This window comes from Elephantulus edwardii, unplaced genomic scaffold, assembly GCF_000299155.1.
Source record: "Elephantulus edwardii isolate Elephantulus edwardi_28Jun2011 unplaced genomic scaffold, EleEdw1.0 scaffold00077, whole genome shotgun sequence".
NCBI lineage: Eukaryota > Metazoa > Chordata > Mammalia > Macroscelidea > Macroscelididae > Elephantulus > Elephantulus edwardii.
Genome location: NW_006399827.1, coordinates 2,103,714 through 2,129,125, shown reverse-complemented (window position 1 = coordinate 2,129,125; position 25,412 = coordinate 2,103,714). Strand labels below are relative to the sequence as shown.

The following is a 25,412-nucleotide window of genomic DNA, read 5'->3' as shown; positions in this document are numbered from 1 at the left end:
TCCACTGTTGTAAAACAGGACTGACCTCAGGGCTGGGTGGAGCCTGAGAAAGATGGGTTCAATAATGTACACTGCATTGAAACAGATGAGGGAGAAAACTGTTTAAAAGGGATATCTGATTAGGTATTTTTGTCATGACAGGAGTCTAGGGCAAAGGCTACATGGTGGAGTGGACCTGGGGGAGGATATGTAAAACAATGAAAGAATTTTTCTTTTATTTTTCCAAGATTGTAGTGTACTAGGGGGGAGGGTTGAGAGAGGAGAAAAGTGCAACAATGAATGAATGGAAATCCAAAGTCTCTGTAAATTTTTACTAAAATTAGTAATAAATTTAAATTTAAAGAAAGAAAAGTAGGGGATCCGTAAAAGAGAGCAAGACCCTCAAGGGATGGATTGACACGGTGATAACAGCGGGCTTGAACACAGCAGGTTGTGAGGACAGCACAGGATGAGGCAGGTTTCAGTCTGTTGTACGTGGGGTCTCTATGAATCTATATCAACTCCACAGCACTGAAGAGCAACGATATGACTTTGGGCATAGCTGTAAAATGGGGATAATAATTGTACCTAACTCCAGAGTCACTGCAAAGACTCAATGAATTAATACAGTTAAGGTGTTTAGCACAGTGCTTGACCCAGTTTACATGCTCAGTAAAACACTCGTCCTTTCACTGAATAATCTCAGCAATCCAGAGGCCAAAATTATCTTGACTAAAGAGAGGAAAGAGAGTATAGGCCACCTCGTGGTAAGAACCTTCTCTGCAATCTCACAGGTACATGATTCAAATCCATGAGCTACTCCATGGGAAGTGCATGGCCAGTCTCCTCCAGTGCAACTCACAGCCTCTGAAAATCAGCTGGAGGGTCAGCTATGACTTTAATCCAACTTGACGGCACACAAAAGCAACAAAAATGGGAAAGCTGGTTCAGTTGAAGAGGTTAAGTGATTCATTTAGTCACACAGCTCAGAAGGTGACTGAGCTGCAAACACCTCGCTCCGAAAGGAGGTTTCTCTTCTTTATACTGCGCCTCTCCCGCTGCCATGACGCTTATCACACCTCTAGACTCCGGTCTACAGGCGAAATCCTGCAAGTCCACGTGTGTACAGATTCCCTGTGGCTGCTTTCCTGCTACACAGCGGAGTTGAGCAGTGATGACAGAGACCATGTGCCCCAAAAGTTACTACCTGGGCCTTCACAGGAAAAGTTTTCCAATCTCAGGTCTATGTCATTCAATTCCATGCTAATATGTCTGTGTCCTACACGAGACAGTTTATTTGAAACTCGGACTTATGTCTCTTTGAGCCCCTGGAGAAAATAAATATGATTCCTTGAAAGGGTTTCCAGTTGGCTAAATGAAATATGAAATGGAATGTCTTTTGAGATTGCTTCTATGCATCTTTTCTGACTCCAGACACAGAGCACCAGATAATGATCTTAACCAATTTCAGGAAACACATGTATTCATTCAGGAGCTGATGCTCATCAGTCCTGAATCCTAGTCCTTCAGGCAGCATGGAGGTCTACCAGCTGCCTCCTGTTCTCCACTAGGAGAATATACTTGGGAAAGTTGTTTCTGATCCATCACAGAAAAACTTCCCAAGAGGACACTTTTGTGTTTAGATTCTTAGTAGGAGGTCCTGGGTGAAGTTCCAAAGAGGTCAGCCTCACAGAGTCGTCAACTGGGACTCTAGAGTTCTCCAACCACAGGAATGGACTTGGACAACATTCTCACATGCATGCTGGAATTCAATTGTAAAAGAGAAGATTGAGGTGAAGCCAAACCACATCAACAAAACTCTCTCTAAGTTCTCCAGCTCTAGTAGTGGTCTCTGCTGCCAGTCGCCACGGCTGGTTATACCTCCATCCCATGTTCTCCATCCTCCTTTGCTCACATCTACTTTTCCTCAAACCCTGACCTTCTAGGATCTTCTCACCAGCTTCTTGCTTCTCCTCCTAGGCTATGCTTTCCACTTGGCCAAACACTACTGTTGTCATTAATGTTGTTGTTGTTGACATTTACAGTCAAGTAGGAACTGACTCATAGCTGACCCTCCAGTGGGTTTTCAGAAACAGTACAGTCACATGGAAAGAGATTTCCCATCTTTCTCTCTCAGAGCAGCTAGTGGATTCAAACCACGTGTCTTCACATTGGCAACATTGCTTCTTACCACTAGGCCACCAGAGCTCCCTTGGCCAAACTTAAACATATAAACTTATACATACAAACTTAGCCTTCCTTATACATATTGTTGTTGTTGTTATGTGCCGTCGAGTCGTTTGCGACTCATAGCGACCCTATGTACAACAGCCCTAAATCCTGCTCTATCCTGTGCCAATCTCATTGCCTCTGACACACCCATCCCGATTACCCCAGTCACTGAATCAATCCACCTAATAGAGGGTCTTCCCCTCCTGTGCTGTCCCTCCACTCTGCCCAGCATGATGTCCCTCTCCAAAGACCTGTCTCTCCTTACAACATGTCCAAAGTATGTCAGGCGAAGCCCCAGAATCCTTGCCTCCAAGGAGCAGCCTGGTTTAACCCTCTCTAGGATGAATCTATTTGTTTTCTTGGCAGTCCATGGTACATTCAGTACCCTTCTCCAACACCGCAGCTCAAAGGTGTCAATTCTCCTTCTATCCTCCCTAGTCATTGTCCAACTCTCTGATGCATAGCAAGTGATTTCCTCTTTCCCAATCAAAGTAAGCTCCAATCTTGGCCTCTGACATCTTCTATACTCTGCCCCTAACCTATCCTTCCATGTTCAAGTTCATTCAACCCCTTTCCCCAACTCACTTTCCTGTTGTCTCTGAATACTCATCATAGTCTGATCATCAGCTCATCCTTGTTCAGGGTTGTTCCTTCCATCCCAAACACCTTCTTCCCTGCTTACAGCTGTGTACATCCTCCCTCACCCATCATCGCCCGTGTTAAAATAGTCCCTGGACACTTACTCCATTCATCTGTGTGCCAGGACCATTCTGCTCTCATCTCGTCCTCTTTGCTGGACAAGGTCACGCACGCTGGCACAAACAGAATGAGAACTGGGTCGAGTAAGGCTCAGATCCCAGCTGTCCTCTTTCTAGGTATACAAGTAATGGGTAGCTAAGTAAACTAACTTGAGACTTGATTTCCTCATCTCTAAATAAAAATGCTCATGTATCCTTGAGACCTATACCTAAAATTAAATGATACTTTTTTCGCAAATGCTGACAACAAATTTGGTCATGACACATGAAAGCATGTCTCCACACCAGATAACCCAATCTGTCACTCTCTGCAAGAAAAGTGTAGCAATCTGCTTCCATAAAGAAAAAATCCTTTGGGACAGTTCTCTTTCTTACAGGATCACTATGAGTTAACTAGGGAGCTCTGGTGGCTTAGTGGTAAGAAGGTGTGCTGCAATCCCCAAAGCATGTGGTTTGAATCTAGCTGCTCCATGGAAGAAGGATGGGCAATCTTCCCCCATGCAACTAACTGCCTCTGAAAAGCCACTGGAGACTCAGTTATTAATTGGTTCCAGCTCAGTTGCAAACAACAGCAGCATGTGTTAGCTAAACAGCTGACTTTTAAAAAGGGAAGTTAAACTGGATTGTCTTGGTGGCCCCAGTGAAAACATAAGGGTCCTTAAAAATGGAAGGCAGAGGAAGAAATCAGAGTGATATAGTAAGACCCCTCCTGGTTTTCAAGATAGAGGAAGGGGTCCCAAGCCCAGGAATACAACTGACCTCTAGGAGCTGGGAAAGGCAAAGAACTAGATTCTCCCTTAGCACTTCTAGAAAGGAATTCACCTCTGCCAACACTTTGATTTGAGCCTAGTCCAACTTGTGTTGAACTGACCTGTGAATTTGTAAGATAATGAAGTTGTGTTTCGTGCATGTGCAGTTTTCCTTACACAAGCCCACCTCTACAGCTCAGGGGCAAGGCGCTATTTCCCCCCTTGCTTTCAGGATGTCACACTGTTTACTTCCTGGTACCATTCAGCCTATATCCTCTTTCCCCTTGAAGGTCTGCTTTTGTTGGTTTTGATGATCCTCTCACTGATTCTTCAAGTGGAGGGACAGGAAGGGGCACAGCAGCAGCAACTCACTTTCCACAGGAAATGTCGCCTGTGCATGTACACCTGGCATTAGGTTCAAACTCCATTTTTCCAGAACTGCTCTTAGGCAAATAGTCTCTGTACAAGGAAGGAACCCTTGGGCCAAGGTTCCAGGGGTTCATGTCTTTGTCCACTCATTTATTGAAAGATTAGTAAGGTTTCTGATGAGAGATTTACAAAGATAAACAAGGGGGAGAACGAACTTCTGCTTCTCAGTATATGTTGTTGTTATGTGCTGTCGAGTTGCTTGCGACTCATAGCGACCCTATGTGCAACTGCCCTAAACTCTGCTCTGTCCTGTGCCAATCGCACTGTCTCTGACACTCCCATCCCGATTACCCCAGTCACTGAATCAATCCACCTCATAGAGGGCCTTCCTCTCCTGCGCTGTCCCTCCACCCTCCCAAGCATGATGTCCTTCTCCTTACAACATGTCCTAAGGGTGTTAGACGGAGCCTCAGAATCCTTGCCTCCAAGGAGTCACCCAGTTTAACCCTTTCCAGGATGAATCTGTTTGTTTTCCTAGCAGTCCATGGTACCCTCAGTACTCTTCTCCAGCACCACAGCTCAAAGGCATCAATTCTCCTTCTATCTCCCTTAGTCATTGTCCAGGAGTGAAAGAAAAAGAAGCACCACAGGAAGCAGACTTAATATTTATTAGGAGAGAAAAGGAGGGGAGAAAATAAGAGATTGTTTGAAAGAAAAACACCCAGCATCTCCAAACGGTGTGCTTGCTGCCCCTAAGTCTTTGAGGCTGGCAGTTCCTGTTCCAGTGGTGCTGGTCCCACCAGCCCCTGATAAGGTCCTGCTTCTGCCCCCCTTTTACAAACTGTTAGGAAGGCCATTTGATGTCTGTCCTTTGAGATACTGGTTTAAATGATTTAGCAGGTTACTAAAATGAAGCTGGATATATATACATTTTTCCATTGTTCTGCAAAATAAGCTTTGACGTGCATACACTTCATAGGGTCTGAAGACCTCCATTTCCGCAGTTAAGGAATAAATGAAGGAAGGAGGAGCCTTGTCTTGGTTCAACATTATCCAGGTCGTTGCCTTTAATACTGTTTGCTGTAAAAGATTAACAATGTAATGTTAGGATGGTGATGATGATGATGATGGTGGTGGTGGTGGTGATGGTAGTGGTGGTGGTGGTGAAGGAAGAAGTGGTAGAAAAGGAGACAAAACAGAAGAGAAGGGAGGATAATGAGAGGAAAAACAACAGCTAGAACTTTCTGTGTGTATGCTGATTCCCCTAACACAACTCTCTTAGTGGCTGGAGCCCGTGTGCATGCCGTCCTCTGACCCCGTCCCTTCACAGTCCCTCTATATCAGAATGCTGAGGAAAAGGAAACACACCGAGCAGGTCTGGAGGGCCTCACACCGGGTGGACCAGGTTCCTGTCACAGTGGGGTTTGCAGTGCGGATTCAGCCAGTGCTCCAGGAACTGCTCCTCAGCCAGGTGTTCCAGGCGCAGCAGATGCTGCATGTACTCCTGCCAAACAAACAAACACACATGGCTATCCTGTAAAGCTCAACTCATCACAACCCCACAGGGCAGAGCAGAGCTGTCCCCACAGGGTTCCCAAGGCTATAAACCTTTACACAAACAGGCTGCCTCATCTCTCTCCCACAGAGGAGCTGGCAAACACAAACCACCAACCTTGCAGTTAGCATCCCAAGGACTAATGAACTGCACCAACAAGAAGAGAGACGTATCTGTGGGGCCACAGGTGCAGTGTCTCTGTGCCTTTTATTCCCCTGTCTTGCTCTCAACTTCTTGAGCCTCTGTTACTTCCTCCAAGAACCTTTTCCAGATTTCCTTTCTCTAAATCCCTGGACCACCCTGGACTCCCCATCCCTACCCAGCTTAGTGCTCCTCACCCTTACCTGCAAATGTTCCCTGAGAGTAAGGATTGTATTGGTGTACTTCATAATTTTTTAGTGGCAATGTCAGGTGGCGGTCTTTTTAGGTGCCATCGAGTTAAGTACAACTCATAGTGACCTATGAACAACAGATCTGAGCCTTGTGCTATCCTGTGCCATCCTCACACTTCCTGACACACTAGAGCCCATTGCAGCAGTCACTGTGTCAATCTGTGTGGCTGAAGGTCTGCCTTTCTTTTGCCGATGCTTCACCTCTCCAAGCATGAATGTCCCTTTCCAAGGAATAACACACACACACACCCCAGCAACATGCCCAAAGTATGTGAGACAAATCTTCAACATCTTTGCCTCCAAGGAGCCTCCTTCTGGGTCCTAACAGCTTTAAATAAGGAGCTTCCCACACCTAGCAGACTGTTTGTTAATCAAAAAGGCCCAATGTCAGGTGGATCGACTTAAATAAATTTGATGTTCCCTCCCAAACAAAATGGATGACAATGAAAATTATTTTAATATAGAGGATGTATATTGTTAATATCAATGTCTTAACAAGAAATATCTTGCTGAAGATTCTTCAGAAATGGCTGGAATAGTATACATTGACAGGAAACTGCCAGAAATCAACGCTGGACTCAAAAGAGGTCATAGCATGAAGGATATTCACTGCTGGTGTCAGTTGGATATTCCCTGAAAGAAAAGAATACCAGTAAGATGTTTACGTGTGTTTTGTTGACTATGAAGTCATTTGAATGTGCAGATAACATTGAGAAGAATGAGAATCCCAGATTATTTAACTGTGTTCTTAAGCAACCTATACATAGACCAAGAAGCTGTGGTCTAACAGAACAAGGAAACCCTGTATGTTTTAAAATGAGGAAAATTATCCTCCAGGGCATGATCCTTTCTTCATATCTATTCAATCTGTTTGTTGGGAAAATCACTTGAGAAGCTGGACTATATGAAGAAGAATGTGCCATCCGAAGACCCATCAGCAGCCTGCATTATGCAGATGACACACTCAAGAGTAAAGAGGACTTGACACACTTGCTGCAGATCAAAGAATACCGCCATCACTATGAATTACATCATAACATCAAGGAAACAAAAAGCCTCACCACTGGACCACCGGCAACGTAACAGAGAAAAGATTAACATTGTCAACAATTTCATTTTACCTGGATATACGATCAACACCGATGGTAACCAGTCAAGAAATCAAAAGACATTGCACTGGGAAAATCTGCAGTCAAGGACCCTCCAAAGTGCTACAGAGCAAGGCTGTCAGTTTAAAGACTAACGTGCACCTGATCCAAACAATGATCTTTTCAGTTACCTGCTGTGCATCTGAAAGCTGGATAACGAATAAGAATTGCATAAGAAAAATCAGTGCGTTTGGAATGTAGTGTTAAAGGTGAGTATTGAATATCTCATGGGCTGCCAAAAGAACAAACAAATCTGACTTGGAGGAAGTGCCACCAGGATGCTGTTTAGAGGCAAGGATAATGGAACTTCATCTCACATATTCCGGGCATGTTGTCAGGAGAGGCCCATCCTTGGAAAAAGACCTCACGTTGGGAAAGGTAGAAGCTCAGAGAAAGAGAGGAAAACCCTGGACAAAACGAAGACTGTGCCAATGCTTCAGCATGGTCGAGTCCATGTGGGCAGCGAAAGGCAAGGTCCAGCTCTGTTGTTCACAGGGTCACTATGATCATATTGTTGCTAGGAGTACTAAGTGATACTAGGTGAAAAGCTGGTAACTTCAAGTCACTCAAAGGTGGTTCAGGAAACTACTTCCAAAACATCACAGCCTTGAAACCCTGTGGTTCTTCTCTGCACACATAGGCTCACCACGAGTCAGAATCCACTCCACAGCAACCAGCAAGCTGACACGTCCTTGAGAAGCTCGGGTAATATAATTATGTGATTAGTACCATTGCAGAGCATGCTGGAAACTCCAACATAAACACGTTGTTTAAAAATGTAAAAAGCCATGCACATCCATGTTTATCACTGTTTTGTTCACAATAGCAAAGAGTTGGAAACAACCCCTAAGTGTCCATTAACAAATGAATGGATAGAGAAGCTCTGGTATATTCACACAATGAAATAATACACTGCATTGAAAAGCAAGGAATTAATGAAATATTATACAAAATGGATGACCCTGGAGGACATTATGGAGTGATATATCTCAACCACAGAGAGACAAATACTGCATAGTGCCACTGTTGCAAAACGGGACAGACATCAGGGTTGGGAGGAGACTGAGAAAGATGGGATAAATTATGTATACTGCATTGAAACAGATGAGAGAGAGAACTGTTTAAAAGGGATATATGATTAGGTATTATTGTCATGACAGGAGTCCAGAACAAAGGCTACATAGTGGAGTGGACTTGGGAGGAGAGATTGTATAACAATGAAAGAATTTTTCTTTTACTTTTCAAAGAGAAGAGCCAACTGGGGGACAGAGGTGGGCAGGGAGGAAAGTGCAAGAGTGAATGAATGGAAATACAAAGTCTTTGTAAACTTTTATTAAAATTAATAATAAAAAAGAAAAAAGAATTTTAAAAAAACATGTAAATGGCCAGTTGTCATTGAGTTGATTCTGACTCGCATCAGTCCCATATGTCTTAGAACTGTGCTCCATCCGGTTCGCAATGACTATGAGCTTTTGGAAATAGACATTTCTGGTCAGGCACCCCTGGGGACACTGGAACTGCCAACCATTCAATCAGTGGCTGAGCATGTAAATGTTGCACCACAGAAACAGATTCAGGTAACAATAACAAAAACAAAAGCAACTCATTATTCAAGGAAGTGGTATTTCACCCCAGGGGGAAGAAGTCATAATTTATAATATGTGACAATATTAAATATTAAACTCAAAATTGCTAAATCAAGGAAATCCAGCTGTGGCATTAATGAGGTTTTTAACAAAGGGTCCAGTTTAGAACTTTAAGTTTCCAGGAAATCCTCTATGAGTTGTGCATGGTATATTAAAAAATAATCATTTTTAAATGACTGTGCAAAGGGATGAATGAATTATGAAGTATCCAATTTTTCTTTTTTCATTCTCTCCCTCAGGACCCATGCCATTTAATTCTGATTTGGTTGTTGCTGTTGTTTTCATTTAACTCATCAAAACACACCAGATGTCCTGCCTGCAGGCCCCTGGTGGGCAGGGACTCTCTGGTCAGCGTCAGGGTGAGGGCCCATCGGGGCACCCAGCAGTGGCTCCCTGGCTCCTTGCTGGGCATGTTTGTGAGTTTGGGACCGAATTATTAGCCTGTTCAGAAAAATTTTACCAAAAGAATAGCAATGGGGAAGAATAGTCCACGGTACTATTATCTAATAGGAAATTGGAGTCTTGTAAATCAGAACAGACTTCCCATGACTACTTTTTCACTGACAGGAGCCCATCTTCCCTCGAGCCTCCCTAATTGCCAGACAGGATGGTGCAGGGACTAAGACACCTGAAGGTTCAGGATTTGAATCCAGTCTCTGCGAGGCTGCTTTGCCTCACCAGTCTAGGTTGTTCCAACTATACAAGACAAGATATGTGCTACCATTTACATCACCAGGTTGCCAGGACTCAATGAGATGATGAAATAAGGTTCTGCGCCAGGTAGCCTCCATCTGCCCATCCACATGGGTCCTCTCCCCTCCTTCACCTAGTCCTGTGCCCTGGGAGGCTCACCTGCATGAACAAAGACAGCCACAGGCTCCTTGTCCTGCGGCTCCCAGTGGGAGTGGCCAGTGGAAGGCACCAGAAGAGAATTGGAGAGAAGGAAGAGAGAGAGGCCATGGTATTTACTTTATGAATGTAGTAACATCCAAGTAGTTGCATCCCTGTCCTTTTCCCTTTGTTTGTCCATGTGCAATGAAAGGAAACACTGCCTGCTCTCTCCATGTTGGGCTGCAGATCAGACAGGATCCATAGGGTTTTCACTGGCTGCCTTTTTCTAGTAGATTCCCAGGTCTGCCTCCCTAGTCTATCTGAACCTGGAAGCTCCACTAAACCATGTTCAGCATCACAGCAACACTCGAGACTCTAGTGACAGGCAGGAGGTGATTAAGCTTGAGAGGCTGAGGAACCGATCCTGAGTCTCCCACATGGAAGGTGGTAAGTCTACCTCTGAACCCCCATAGCCACTTCCATCATGTCAAGAAGTTCTTAGCTCAAGGACTCTTTGTCTTTTCCTGTTGAACTCCCTTAATCCTGCCCACACCTCTGAAAATGTCTTTCCTTCGCTCTGCTGGGCACACCATTGCTGGCTCCTAAGAAGACCCTAACACGTGTTTGCTGTTAGGTTTTGTTTTGATTAGAGGAGAAAGAATTGCACAAGCCTCGAGGCTGTGGAGCTGGGCGTCTGGAAAGTGTTGAAAGTACACAGGAAACTTTCAATCAATGCTTGTTGAATGAAAGTCTTGTGCAGCCGTCTATGTGGTCGGCACTTGCCTCGGGGATCCACGGGGTTAAAACCATTTTCAGAAAGCAAGACCAAAACTGTGCCTTTTTGCTGTGCTGGTGTTTGGTTCAGCAGTGGTGGGTGAGATGCTGGGGCTGAGCAGGAGTCAGGCAGGTTCCCAGCTGTACTTGTCGTCATGATGCTCTTCACCATCCCCATTCACACTTTAAAAAATAAAAGGAAAAACGTACCCACTCACAGAGGTGATGGTGGTCCAGCATGCTGAAAATACTTAATGTCGATAAATCACACATGCAAAAAAAAAATTGAAATGGCACACATTTGTGTCATATCTATTTCTTGTTGTTGCTAGGTGATGTCAGCTTGATTTTAACTCCTGGTAACCCCATGTAATGGGGTAGAACTGTCCCATAGGGTTTCCTGGAGGTGCTTTCAATCTGCCACCAGTGCTCTTTGGAACATAGTTACTGGTGTTGTGTACTGTTGAGTCGGTACCGACCCATAGCTGACCCTTCAGAGGGTTTTCAGAGGCAGTTAATTGCATGGGAGGAGACTGCCCATCCTCCTCCCGCAGAGCAGCTGGTGGATTCGAACCGTGTGCCTTTGGGATTGCAGTGCAGCTTCTTGCCACTAGGCCACCAGTGCTTCATAAACTCACTGAAAAGTTTTCATATTGAGTGAGCAAATAAATGAAAATGACTTCTTCCTCTGTGCTCTTTTACAAGCCCTTGGATTCAAATCCTCCACGTCAATCTGTTCATTATAACGGGCCAGGGGAAAGGTACATAAAAACATCAAAGAGCCCAGCAGCTCTGTCTATTTCACATTCCCAAACAAAAGCTGAAATCATTGTTGAAGAAAAACAACCAAAATGCACACACATACACAGAGAAAACAGCACTGGTTTCCATGACATTTCAGTATTTATTTTTAAAATGCTAGGAAAATGAACATGCCACAAAGGCCTAAAAGCAATCATTAGTCAAAGATGAAAAGCCAAACTGTGAATCTGCTAAAAGCCACAAATTCAACAATTGCATTGGCTGAGTTAGAAGTGGCCTAGCATTAATGATAATCTCAAATGTTCCTGGACCAAGAAAGAAAGGGGAGATGGAAAATGGGTTTTAAATTCCTCTCTTTGAGGGGGAGAAAATGGAAGCAAAACAAAAACCAAGAGCTGCATTCCATGTCAATTGCCAACTGTGGCGATAATTTTGCAGCCCTTGGAGAGGAAACTGGAAGTGATTCTTTATTATGGCACCAGCGTGGTGTGATAATGAAATCAAAGCCCACCAGGACACAGCTGAGTCATAAAGTGGACAGTTAATGTGTCAAGGCAGGAACTTCTTTCCAAGGCGGCAAAATCCTTCCCGTGGCATTTGCATGGAATTAAAAATCTATGGACATTTGGAAGACTTGCTTTGCTCATTTGTGAAAGTGAGGGGGTCTGCTGCCTCTTCAGAAGGGAGGCCCAAAACCTGACTAATCTGGGAGCCTGGAGCTCAGCCCACAAGGAAGACAGATTGATGTTCACTGTTTACCTCCCAGTCACTCCAAACGGATATCTGAGATCATAGGAGACAAAAAGGGTAATGACGTGACTACATATATTTGTCAAGGGATCAAACATGAAAGCATATTTTACAAAGACCACTTGCAATCAAGCTTATATAATTTCTATTTCTCCAACAAGAACATTCCTTAAAGAAGCACAAGCCAAAATGGAAAGCTTCCTAGGAAGACATATTCCCTTGATGTGCAAGCACTTACGGATGCAATCAGAGAAGACATCATTTAATGTCATCTTTTTAAAGAATTTCCATAGTTCACCCCAGCTATTGGCAAACATTCTCATCCCTAGAATCTTGGACGCTTAAGAGAAATTAAAAAGATATCTTTGAAATAGTCTCCAGGTTATGTGGCAGAATTACATCCCACAGAAGCTCTCCCCTGGAGGAAAGCAAAGCAAGTATTGGAAATAAGTCTGATGAGCATTTAGTTAAGGTCAAATACTGCATTTGGTAGCAAGGGTGCAGACGCAAAAATACACCATTCACCTCTAAAGCAGTTTAAAACAATGCAGTGGGAGAAACAGATAAGGAAGCCATAAACAGCATTCCAATGAAGGAAGTATGATGCTAGATCACTTACCACCAGGTCAACTGCAATTCGTAACAATATCACGTGCCAAAGAACTGTGTCCCATAGGGTAAGGGTTTCAATGGTCTTGTTTCAGAATGAGATCTCTACTTCCCAGTGCCTCTGGGTGGCCTCAAACCTCCGGCCTCTTAGTAGCTAAGCAGGCTGCTAATTTGCACCATGCAGAGACTCCCCTCTAGAGGGATGTTCTGTTTTATTGGAGGACTAAGGGGCATGAAGAAGGTCTCTTAAAAGAAACACCACACCTCATTGTCATTGAGTCATAACCAATGAACCCTCCACTGGGTTTCTGGGCCTGTCAATCACATAAGAAGAGATTGTCCATTTTTCTCCTGAGTTTTCACTGTGTACATTTGAACTGCCAGAAAGGGCACAGTCATTGGGTTACCAGTGCAACTCTTACAAACTATGCTGATCATATGAGTCATGAGGGATAATGGGAGCTGACCAAAAGTAGAGAAGAAAGAAGAAATACAAGAGAACACGAAACACACCAACATCCTGCATCAGCCCCTTCTCCTCATAAGAGCCCTAACCAGCGAATGGCATTAAGTTTTCCGGTCAGACACCTACAAAACATTTTTAATTCATTCTTCTTCCTCACTGCACCTGCTCCCTCCACGCCAGCAAGTCAACACGTCTCTAATTTAAGGTATCCTGTTCCCTGGTTACACTCCCTTCCGAGTCAGATTTGTTCATTCTCTTGGCAGTTCTTGGGATGTTCATCATTTTTAATTGCCACCATCACAATTCAAACTGTTTCTTCTGTCATCCTTGTTTTTCACTGTCCAACTTTCAGAAGCGTAAGAAGCAATTTAAAATCCCGTGGCTTGAAAGTGCAGCAAGAGTACTTCTTAGAGTCAAGATGATAAAACTTCATCTCCCATAGTCTGGGTATGTTATCAGAAGGGAGACAATCATGCAGTGTTTCAAAAGCTGAAAGAACTTAAGGGGAAAATCAACTTTCAAGCTGAAATATTGAAGCAGTCTATGGTCAGGATGGCAATGTAGTTTAATACTCAGATCTTCATCAAAAGGTGAGAACAGTGTTCTACTATAAAAGGTAACTCTATGAAATAAAAAAAAATTACAAAAGGTGTGTTGTTTCAGCCGACAAGCTACTCAATGGGTAATATACGTGGCAATTGACTTCCTTAAAGATTACAGCCTTGAAAACCCTCTAGAGCAGCTCTCCTCTGTTATACAGGGCTACTAAATCAAGAAAGGGGTCCGTCAGGGATGTATTTTGTCTCCATACCTTTTCAATCTATATGCAGAACAGATCATCCGAGACGCTGGGCTGTACGAGGAGGGATGTGGCATCAGGATTGGTGGAAGAGTCATCAACAACCTGCGTTATGCAGATGACACAACCCTGCTCAGTGAAACTGAGGAGGACCTGAAGCGTTTGCTGCAGAAGGTCAAGGACTGCAGTCTTCAATATGGATTGAAGCTCAATATCAAGAAAACAAAGATTCTCACCACTGGACCAATTGGCAGCATCAGTATGGATGGTGAAGAGATTGAGATAGTTAACAGTTTTAGTTTGCTTGGCTCCACAGTCAACACTCTTGGTAACAGCAGCCAGGAAATCAGGAGACGAATTGCACTGGGAAAGTCAGCTGTGAGGGACCTCTCAAGAGTACTGAAGTGCAACGACATCAGGCTGGAGACTAAGGTGAGCCTGATCCAGGCTATAGTCTTTGCAATTACATGTTATGCATCGGAGAGTTGGACAGTGACTAAGGATGATAGAAAGAGAATTGATGCCTTTGAGTTGTGGTGCTAGAGAAGAGTGTTGAATATACCATGGACTGCTAGGAGAACAAACAGGTTTTTCCTGGAGAGGGTGAAGCCAGAATGTTCCCTGGAGTCAAGGATTCTGAAGCTCTGTTTGACATACTTTGGGCATGTTGCAAGGAGGGACTGGTCCTTGGAGAGGGACATCATGTTTGGGAGAGTGGAGGGACGGCTCAGGAGAGGAAGACTCTCGATGAGATGGATTGATTCTGTGAGTGGATTGGTGGGAATGAATGTGTTTGAGACGGCGAGGTTGGCACAGGATAGAACGGCGTTTAGCGCAAATGACTCAATGGCACATAACAACAACAGCATGAGTAGGAACTAACTCTATATAACAAATTTAGTTTGGTTTTTTATCTATGGGCAGGAAGCATTTTTTAAAAAAAATGGAAGGAATACACAGAGTCAATGTACCAAAAATAACTGTTCTTCACTGAACTATTTTAAGATGTAGCAGATGATCAAGAGCCCGTGGTACTGAAGGAAAAAGTCCAAACTCCACTGAAGGCATTGGTGAGAAACAAATCACCAAAAATCAACAGAAGACCAACTGAGATGTTGCAACAAACGGCTGCAGCATGAGACATGCTCATCACCTGTCTATGCCAAGAAATTTGGACAGAAACTTTGCGCCAAGAAATTTGGAAGCCTTGGTCAAACAAGTGGAAGAGATCCATATTTGTGCTCATTGCAAAGAAAAGTTGTCCAATAGGATGCAAAAATTAATAGGACAATATCATTACTATCACATGTATGTAAAATTTTGCAGAAGTGAATTTTAAAATGGCTTAGTCTTTCATGATATTTGCTCAAGGCAACATACTGTTTAATTTTTTGACTGCTGCTAGAAAGGACTACCCCCAGCGAGATGGATGGACATGGTAACTGCCACAATGGGCTCAAGAATATGCGAGACGGTGTTTGTATACCAGTGTTCATAGCAGCATTATTCACCATCACAAGAACATAGAAATAGGCCAAATGTCCAACCACAACTGAATGGATTGGGAAATTGTGGTACATTTATACAATGGAATACTGAGCAGCACGCAGGAGCAATGATTTTGTAAATTATTACTTACTTGAGAGGGACTGGAGAGCATTATGCTGAATGAACTCAGTCCCATAAGAATAAGGATAAATATTGTATAAGAAACTATTCTTGTAGAATGAGTATAAGGATCCAAGAGAGATGGGAGAGGTTAAAAGCAGAGGGATGTGGATGGATGTGCAGAGGGAGAGGAGAATTGATCATCAGGTTGTACAATTTGATGGAGGGGTGAGGGAAATTGAAAGAATTTGTTCTTGAAAACAATGTATTTGAATTTTGTAAAGAAACTAGTAGAAAATTTTTTAAAAATTAAAAAAGAATATCAGAGATGGAAAGAATGACACAGGATAGGACAGCATTCAGATCTGTTGTTCATCGGACAAATATGAATCATACTTGACTCAACAGCACCTAACAACAACAACCACAGTGGATGCTACCTTGAGTGTTGATCATAGCATTGAAGCAAGTATGTTGTATCTGATCTCATCACAGGGGATGACTATATCGTAGGCACCCAACCAAGATAACTGCAACTATCACAGGCTTCCAAATGAAGCTCAGGATGCCGACCTGGTGGCATATGAAACAGCAAGAGTTTAAACCCAAATCCCAAAAGTCAACATGGCACATTCATAACAGAGCAGATATTCCAGGGAGAGTTCACAGTGATGTTCTACCTTCTTCCTTTTAAATATCGACTCAGTCCTTCTTTCCACAGAGACCTGATTCAGTAATTTCTCCCCGAGCATTTATTTTCCTCTTTTAACTCCTAAGCCTTTGCTAAACTAAGAACTCTCTTGACACTGTGTTGTTGATTGCCATCGAGTCAAGCTCAACTCATAGCAACCCTATGAACAAAAGGCCTAAAGCCTTTCTATAACTATCGTTCTTTATCAAAGTTCATAGAGTTCCCAGAGGCACGTTGTCCACAAACTACTGATTCAGCCACTTGGTCTAAAACAGTAGGTCAATTCAGCTGAAACTAAGATGTCTCCCAGCATAATCCAACCTTCCATGAGTGTCTATCCCATTCATTATGAAGCCTAGAACTCTGCACCCAAAATCTCCAAAAATATTAAGGCTGTTTCTCCTGAATTCACTTCACACTCTGTTCTTCCATCACCATAGCTTCTGGATTCTGGTGATTCTCTTCCTATCCTGTCAGCCACCGTCCTCAGAAACAAACCACTAACATAAGGTTGACGCATGTAGCAAACTTTTCACAAAGTTTGGAGATAGCAGAAGTCCTGCAGTTTTGCATGTGACTGCTGACAGAAATAATTAGTGGTTCGAACCCACTCAGCATCACCAAAGGACCTGGTGACCCGATATACTCACTGGAGAAGTTCTAATCCATGTGCGTGAGGTCACCGTGAGTCACAATTGGCTCAACAGGTAATGGGTTTGGTATTGAGTGGGTTTTTTTTTAATGTGCGTTTTTTCCGCAGGGCAGAAAGGAAGAACTGGTGTTGTTAGGTGCCGTCAAATCAAGCGTGAACCACAGCAGCCCTCTGATGAACAGAACTGGGCCTTCCCTACCCTGCTCCAGCCTCATTATCTCTTATACGCCTGAGCCCATTGTTATGCTCACCATGCCAACCCATCTCGTTGAGGGTCTTCATCTCTTTGACCCTCCACCTTTACCAGCATGATGTCTTGTTCCAAGGACTGGTCCCCCCGACAACATGCCCCAAAGCACGTGTGATGAAGTGTTGCCATCTTCACCTCTGAGGTGCAGTCTGGTTGTACTTCCTCCAAGGCAGACTGACTTGTTTTTTAGCTGTCTGTGGGATATTCAGGACTCTTCTCTAACACGACAACTCAAAGGCATTGCTCTCTTATTCACTGTCCAACTTTCAGAAGCATAGGAAGCAACTGAAAATATCATTATTTGGATCGAGCAGTGCAGAGCAGAAAACAACTTCAAACTTAGTGTCAAGTTTTTCCATTTAAAAATAATTAATCAGCCATTTCCTGCTGCCAAGAATGTCTCTGGACGTGCTCTCCTTAGCAACTTCCTCCTTTGTCTGTCTGTCTCTCTCTCTCCCTCTCCTCAGGTCGCTCCACTCTGCAGCTTTTCATCCTCTTCCTCCCTGTCTGCCCCTAAAGATTCTAAATCTCTTCTCCCTTCTTACCCAAGGCCATCTGGCTCCTTCCTGGCCCCTTCCTCTGCGCCTCAGGGGCCATGTCTTTCTCAGTGAAGGGTCTCAGCAAAGGAATCCCTGCTTCCCTGGGCAGGCCACACCAGTGATCATTGTCACTGACACTTTGCCTCAGTCTCCACATCCAGAAAAGAGCTGTTGTCTCTGTGAATTGGCAGCACACACACTATCAGAACAGTCGAGCTCCTTGTATGTGTGGGCACAGCTTGTCTGAACCTGTTTCCAGAAAGCCTCTTGTTCCACAGAAGCCAACATCTGCCAAGACGTAAGCCAAGTGTTCAAATCATAAACATTGCCTAATAGACATTCGTGAGGAGAGATGACAGCAAATCTTGATACTTGTTTTCATTTTGAATTCCCAATCTTTGCCCAAAGCACCATTTGTTTGCCCTCGTGAATGGCCTCTCCCCTCTCTGGAAATGTTTTCTTTTAAACAGTCCCTTGAAGGAAAGAAGCAAAATAAAATGGCCCAAACAGCCATCCCACAGTAACTCAGAATAAGCTGTGGGCATCGCAGTCTCCGAGGCTCTGCTCCCAAGGGCACCCGTGTTCCCCCAAGATCACTAGCTCTGTTCTTTTCCCAAGTCCATCTGTTTATCTGCTGGTGAAATGGCAAGAAGGTGCAATAAAATGGCCAAAAACGCCACATCTCATTTCCCTGGGCGGAACAGTAAGCAAAGGCAACACTGAGGAGGCCCTGTGTCCTGGGTCTCTAAATGGCCCCAAAAAAGCAGATCTAATCACAAAAGTCCCTTCATGGATCGCCACTGGGTACAGAATGAAACCCAACCTGCCATGACATTCAAGGACCTCCAAGTTGGTCAGGGGACCCTCCAGCTGCCACCTCTCATCATTGCATGGAACCCAGGCTCCCGTCAAGGTCAGAGTGGAAGAGAGATGACAGGGATGCAGACTTTCTGAGAAAAAGTGTTCTGCTAGGCTTCTTCTCATGCACACGTCTATAATCCACATGCATAAGTATACCCACACACCTTCACGCACACACAGCCTCACACATTGACTCATACACTCTCTCTCATGCATACATATCTGCACAAATACACCCACATACCCTTACCACACACACACACACACACACATATCCATATACCCTTACATACCCACACAAATACATCTTCACTCATGTCCTGATAGCCCTCTCCACACACAGATGCTCACACTCAGAATCCTATCCATACACCCTAACACACACACAGACTCACACTCTCTCACATAAATGCATATGCACACAGCCTCACACACATGTCTATATACATATACTCTTGTAGATAAATGCATATCCACACACATCTTCACACACCTATCTATATACCCCGCAGACAAACCTCCACACACATCCTGACCCATCGCCTCACACAGACATTTACACACACATATTCTCACACACATTTAGGTCCACAGACATACACACTCATACACAAATGGATATCCACACACCATCACATGCATACATATCAGACATATGCTCTCACACACACACACACACCCAAACATACTCACGAACACACCCTGACACATCCAAAAACCCAAAACCCACTGCAGTCAAATTGGTTCTGGCTCTTACAACCTCCATTGAGTTGCCAAGACTGAAAATCTTTATAGGAGGGGACCCTCCACCTTCCTTCGGTAGAGCGATTGATGGATTCAGCCAGTACATTATGCACTGCACCACCAGGGGTCTTTACCCTCAGCTACACACACACACACACACACACACACACACGCTTACTCCTCCACACACACACACATACACAATGTTTGTAATCTCAAATACACTGGATGACACATTCATCCTGCCTTTTGTCCTCAGCAAAGGGGCATTTGTAAGCAGAACAACGGTGTTGGTTCACAGATGATAGAGAAAGAAAAAGAGTGGGAGGTAAAGAAAAGGAAGGTGTGGTCCAAAAAAAAAAAAATAGAAGTTCTTTGTCTCATACTGTTAGCATGCGTCCACAGCCCACCCCCGGTTTGCTGCTGCCAGAGTCCTGACTTGTCCCCTCTTCACAGCTCACTAACAAATACGATGCTGTATCTTATTCCATGACGTCACTATATTTCATTCCATGACATCACTGGATCTCATTCCATGATGCCACTGGATCTCATTCCAGTTCACCTGTGAGCACATGGCCAGATCACCTCAATAATCAGCCACTCAGTAAAAGGAGTAAAGTTCCTCTTTTTTTTTTTCATGCCAAGTGGTTGGTATAGTTCATTTTGCTTACAGTAAACCCATAAAAATGAAAAATCAACTAAACCCAAAGAGAGAGAACAGATGACCAGCGAGTCTTAGATGTCAAACTAGGGAGCTCCAGGGGCATAACCCAGAGGAAGCTGCACTGCAAATCCAAAGCTGGCTCTACTTCTGCCGGTTCGAATCCACCAGTAGCTCTGAGGAAGAATGACAGTCGCCCTCTGAACACTCACAGAGGGGTCAGCGGACAGTCAGTTCCAACCTGACAGAAGCTGGGCCAGCAGGATAAGAGGAGATGCTTGGTTTGGAGAAAGAAGCTTCTCGGAGCCTCTAAATGAACCACCTTCTCAACCAAGTTGGTATCCTGCCACCTGTGGTTCTTCCCTCCCAGATGCAGACCAGACTGAAAAATTTGTGTCACCCCCTAAACCCTAGAATATGAGACTTGGAGGGAATGTTCTCTGCCAGGTTCTACAAACTTTGTATTTTATAGATTAAAAAAAACTAGCCTCCCAAGAGCACAATTCGCCCCAAGCCCATAGCTTGTTAAGCAGCATATTGACTGGAGTCACACTGGTAGGCTATTCCTCCACTTCACCTCTACCCCCAACAGAGTCAGAAGAGCTATCATTCTTGAGGCCTCAGCTGAGTGGACACCTTCTCTAGGAAGCCATCTTGGCCTCCCTTCCATTCAGAATGAGCTGTTCTCTCCCCTCAGATTAGACAGTTTCTTGCACCGTGTAACTTGGATCGTTGATTCCAAGAGTTCCTACACTCTGGCTCCTTGTCTGTCTCCACCCAATGAGCGTGGCACCACAACTGAAGGAAAGACGGGAGCGTCCAGCAGGACACAACCAATGCAAGACTTAATTAAGTGCCCACTTTGGGCTTCAAGGCAATGCTCTCTGCACATGTCACCTGGCCTTCTCAATCTCTCTAAGCTACTATCATGTATTTTCAATTGCCCCATATGCATGAGAAAGTGGGCCAGCAAATAAGGAAGACCAAAACAGAATTGAAGCCTTTGCATTGCGGTGTTGATGAAGAGTGATGCATATCCCATGGACTGCCAAAAGAACAAACAAATCTCTCTGGGAGGAAATGCAGTCAGGACGCTCCACAGAGGCAGAGATGTCACTGCCTCACATATTTTGGGCCTGTTGTCAGAAGAAGCCAGTCCTTGGAAAACGGGCGACCTGCTGAGGAAAGTGGAGGGTCAGAGAAAGAGAGATAAAGACCCTTCACAAGATGGACAGACACAATGACTGCAACAGTGGACTTGAACATGACAGAGGTCATGAGGATGGTCCAGGAGAAGACAAGGGTTCTATCTACTGGCCATATGGCCAGGATGAGTCATTGTCAATTTCACAGAACCTAAGAACAATCTGATGACAATAGAAAGCATTACCCAGTGCTTCCTCTCCCTCGTACCAACAGGGATGTTCACGCCCCCTGTTACAGCTACTGTGTTAACCCACCTCATTAAGGGATCTCCTCTTTTCTGCTGACCCTCTACTTCTTCCTCATCATGATATCCTTTTCTGGTGACTGGTCTTTCCGTATGATATGTCCAAAGTAAGGGAGAGGAAGTCTCTTCAGCCTCGCTTTGAAAGAGCATTCTGGTTGTACTTCCTCCAAGACTGATTTGTTTGTTCTACCGGAACTCCCTGGTGTATTTGACATCCTTCTCTAAGTCCACAATTTGAATGTATTGATTATTTTGTTAATCTTGGTGGCATCAAACCACCAACCTTGTGTTTAGCAGTCTTCCTTTTCCACTGTCCAGTTTTGGCAAGCACAAGGTTATTACAAATGCCATGGCTTGGATTAGACACACTCGAGTCACAAAAGTAACATCACTGGTTGGGTTTTTTTTTTAAGATTTTTTTTAAGTCAGTTGAGCATTTAATTGTGTTCTAAATGTTGCTTTTAGCTGTTAGCTTTCTGTGTTTCTGATGGAGTGTCAAATTTAAAAAAACAACACCACACGGTTACCATTGCTGAGTTGATGTGGAATCCCATGTGATACACAGCAGAACCACACTCCCCAGGGTTTTCAAAGCTGAGCTCTAAGAAGAGATTGCCAGGTCTTTCTCCCAAGGTGCCACTCGGTGGGTCTAACCTGTCAACCGTGTGGCTAGTTGTCAAGTACTTACCATTTTAACACCCAGGGACTCCTGCAGTAGATTATGAAGGCTGCGTGTCACATGTCATTGACTGGTCCTCTGTCATAGATGCCCATTGGCACCTCGGGAGGAGCTACCCAAAAAAAGCCCAAAACCCCAGTGCCCAGGACACATCACAGGCGGCCCTGCTAGGAGTGTGACCCACGCATTCGATTTTAACCACGCAAGCGGTTCCAGTGTGCAGCCAAGACTAAGAAGCTTGGGCCTAGAAAAATATCAGGCTGGAAACAATTTGTTGATTCAGCCAATTCTGCATGTGTGAGGGCAATTGTGAGCGACAGTGACAGAGAGTAAGAAGGAGAAGTAGGCTGGTATTGCTCAGACTGTGTTCCTCACCTCTGAGCTGTTGATACTCTGGGCCACGTGATTCCTTCACGGGAGAGGGCTGTGTTCTACATGGATGTGGAGAAGCATCCCTGACCTTTCCCAAGACACTAGTAACATCCCTTCCACCCATTGTGACAATCAACAATTTCCCAGACATTGCCAGATGTCCTCTAAACATCCCTGGTCGAAAAAGCAGTGGTGAGGACTTTTTAAAAAAGAAAGAAAATACAGCCATCGAGTCCATCTCAATTCACAGCATCCCTGTAGGATCGTGTAAAACTGTCGCATAGGCTTCCAAGGCTGAAAATCTTCATGGACAGTTTGCTTTCTCTTTCTCTCACAGAGCAGCTGGTGGGTTCTAACACTGAACTTTGGGCCAACAGCTAATTCATTGTGTATTTATCTCACATTGCAATGATAGGCCAGATGATTACTTGTCTAAACTTTGACCGAGTGACTGAGGATTCTGGACATTGGATTCACACGTCTTGTGAGGGCTTGTGCAGTACTGGGCTATGTGCAGGCTGGGGTAGGGAATGGTTGGAGCGGTCAGCTGTAGGCTGTAAGGCTAGAAATGATCTCAGAAAAACAACATCGTTTATATTCAAGGCCTTTGTAGTGAGTTGAATGCTGGTTCCAAAAAGTTCTTCCAAGTCCTAGCCCTCAGAACCTGGGAAGTTGACCTTATTTGGAGAAAATTTCCAGATGTAATGAAGTTAAGGAAATTGAAATGAAAGCATACTGGGTTGAGGCTGGACCAATGACCTTATCAAAGAAGGCCGAGGGAGATCTGAGGCACAAAGACTCAGGTAGAGGAAAGTACACACTGAGAAGAGGGAACAATGGAGTGATGGTGCTACAAGCCAAGGACACTAAGCATCAGTTCTAGCCACCAGAAGCTGGGAAAAAGCGTGAACACTTTTGTCCTCGGGCTGCCAAAAGGAACTCTACCAGCACGTTGATTTCAGACTTTTGCAAAAGAATGCTTTTCTGTAGTTTTAAGCCACAAGGTCTTAGGTCACTTGTTATGGCTGTCCTACAAAATGATTCAACAGTCACGTTAAAGATGACCCTATAATTGCCAGATACTCAGTCAACTGCAGAGTCAAATGCAAGCACAGGGTTTGCAAGATTAAGTCAAGTGATACCAGAAGCCGGGGAATGGTGAGGGAATGAACCATCCAAAGCACTGTTCTCAAGTCTAGCGCCAGAGACTGAGCTGCAGCACGGTGCAAACACCCCCTGCTGGCTGGTAGCTCAAATGCCTCTATCAGAGGGCCAAGACCCTCACTGCAGGAACAGAGCTTAAAGTACCCAGGTGCAGACGCTGAGGGCAAGGTAGAATCCCGACAAGCACCTGGCAGAGTCTGGGCAGAAGAGCACGTGGTTGCATTAGTGCAGCTCACCCACAAGAGAAAAGAAGAGGGGTTGGGATTAGCTAATGGGGACAGCCCTCAGCCTCCAGTTCAAGGGTGGGCTCCCTCAGCAGCCACTCAGGATCCCGGGGCTCTCAGGGTTTTCTAGAATATTCTGTGTCTGCAGTGGGTACATGAAGTTGTGGGCTCCCAACTCTCTTGCCCCCCCCACCGACTCTGAGAGCACCTGCACCCCACAGTCCTCACGGGGCCCAGCACCCAGTTTGTTGCCTCCACAGAGCTGTACTCACCCTCATGGGTTCGTCCGGGAAGCCGGGTTTGCTGGGGGGCCGGCCCTCGTCCTGCCGCCTGGATCTCAGGAGCTGCTTGGCCTGCTTCTCCGTCAGAAGCGGGGAGGCCTCTGAAAAAGCCGCAGGACTCAGCCACTTGGGCTCCAGCTCCATCCTCAAGCCCAGATTTGCAAATTCAGTTGTGGCCGAGGATTTGCAAGGCCAATTGTGGTGAAAACACAAAGGTTCTTTTAGAAGACCTATCCCTAAGGACAGGCATTCTGCAGGACTCTGAGAGGAATTTTTAATTCTCTTGAAAAAGCAACAACAGAACAAAACTCAGACGACTTAAGTAGCTCAGTTTAACTATTGTGATGTTTCATTGGTTTAAAATTGTTAAAACCATTTAAAGATATGGTTTTTTCGAAACACATTTCCCCCCCCCCCCCGCCACTCCATTCTCTGTTTCCTCGAGGTTTGCACTGAGGAGACCTTTTTAAAGTCTCTGAAACCATAATCAAGTTTAGAGTTGTTATTAGAAGATGACAATAACGTTAAAATTATATTAAACTCGAGAATCACACATAAACCCTAAATGAAGATTATATGATAATAAAATTATATTAGATTTTTAGAACCACACAAAAACTTGAGAAGATATTATAATAATAAATTTTAAAAGAAGAAAATAAAAGAAAACAATAATAAATCAAATTCTGGTCACCTCCAGTGAGCTCAAGAGGAAGGTATTTGTGACAATTTATCAGCATTTTCAAGAACTTCAAGGGCTCAGATACATTTTGTTCAAGTTTAAGAACAATAACACATTCATAAGGAAAGTAATTCTGAAAGTTTGTTATGGAAAAAACAGTATTGAAGTATATTTACTATATATTATATAAATTCATTGTTGTCAAGTCAGTTCTGACTAATGGCGATCTTCAATCAAGTTTCTGAGGCTTTACGTTTTTATGAGAGGAGACTTCTCAGCTTTTCCCCAAGGAGCAGAGAGTGGATTCGAACCACCGAGCTTTTCTATAGCAACCCAATGCAAAACCCACCATGCCACTAAGGCTCATTATTGTTAGGGATATTATTTAGTCCACTTTATCCCATCGTGGTAGAAGGCTGTGTCTTTGGCGCTGGTACCCACCTGAGCAGTAAGCGAGCAAAGTGAGCGAAAGCGCGCACACAAGTAAAGTCTTCATCTCGCCCTGGTTCCTCAGTGCCTGCAGCCAAGTGAATGTCCAGGGACCGCGCCGTCCGCTAGAAGGAAGCCACGTGGGGCCCCGGCTTGTTTGTACTTGGACTAACCGGATGGATGGTGTGATGGGAAATTCATCTGGCCCTGAGTTTTCAACAAGACCATTAACATAATTTCCTCAGAAGTCCTGTGAATTTTCATCCTGAGGAAGGAAATGTCTTCGGTAATATGATTTGCAAA

The 25,412-nt window shown here is 44.3% G+C and overlaps 1 protein-coding gene across 1 annotated transcript; it reads right to left on the bottom strand.

Annotated features, from left to right (window-relative positions):
- Positions 1–5,474: 5,474 nt before the first annotated feature.
- On the bottom strand, positions 5,475–25,176 carry LOC102846121 (chromosome unknown open reading frame, human C17orf67). The gene is made up of 3 exons (XM_006889261.1): positions 25,122–25,176; positions 23,990–24,099; positions 5,475–5,591 (listed from the first exon to the last, which is right to left on the bottom strand). Exons 1-3 carry the CDS (start codon positions 25,174–25,176, stop codon positions 5,475–5,477), a joined length of 282 nt encoding a protein of 93 aa, XP_006889323.1.
- Positions 25,177–25,412: the final 236 nt, after the last annotated feature.

What these genes read in the sequence shown, in the direction of transcription:
- LOC102846121 (XM_006889261.1), bottom strand. Translation starts at nt 25,176, where the DNA reads ATGAAGACTTTACTTGTGTGCGCGCTTTCGCTCACTTTGCTCGCTTAC. An exon ending in TTTGCTCGCTTACTGCTCAG is followed by an intron (nt 24,100 to 25,121) that starts GTGGGTACCAGC and finishes CGGCTTTTTCAG; the next exon opens with AGGCCTCCCCGCTTCTGACG. An exon ending in TCCCGGACGAACCCATGAGG is followed by an intron (nt 5,592 to 23,989) that starts GTGAGTACAGCT and finishes TTTGTTTGGCAG; the next exon opens with GAGTACATGCAGCATCTGCT.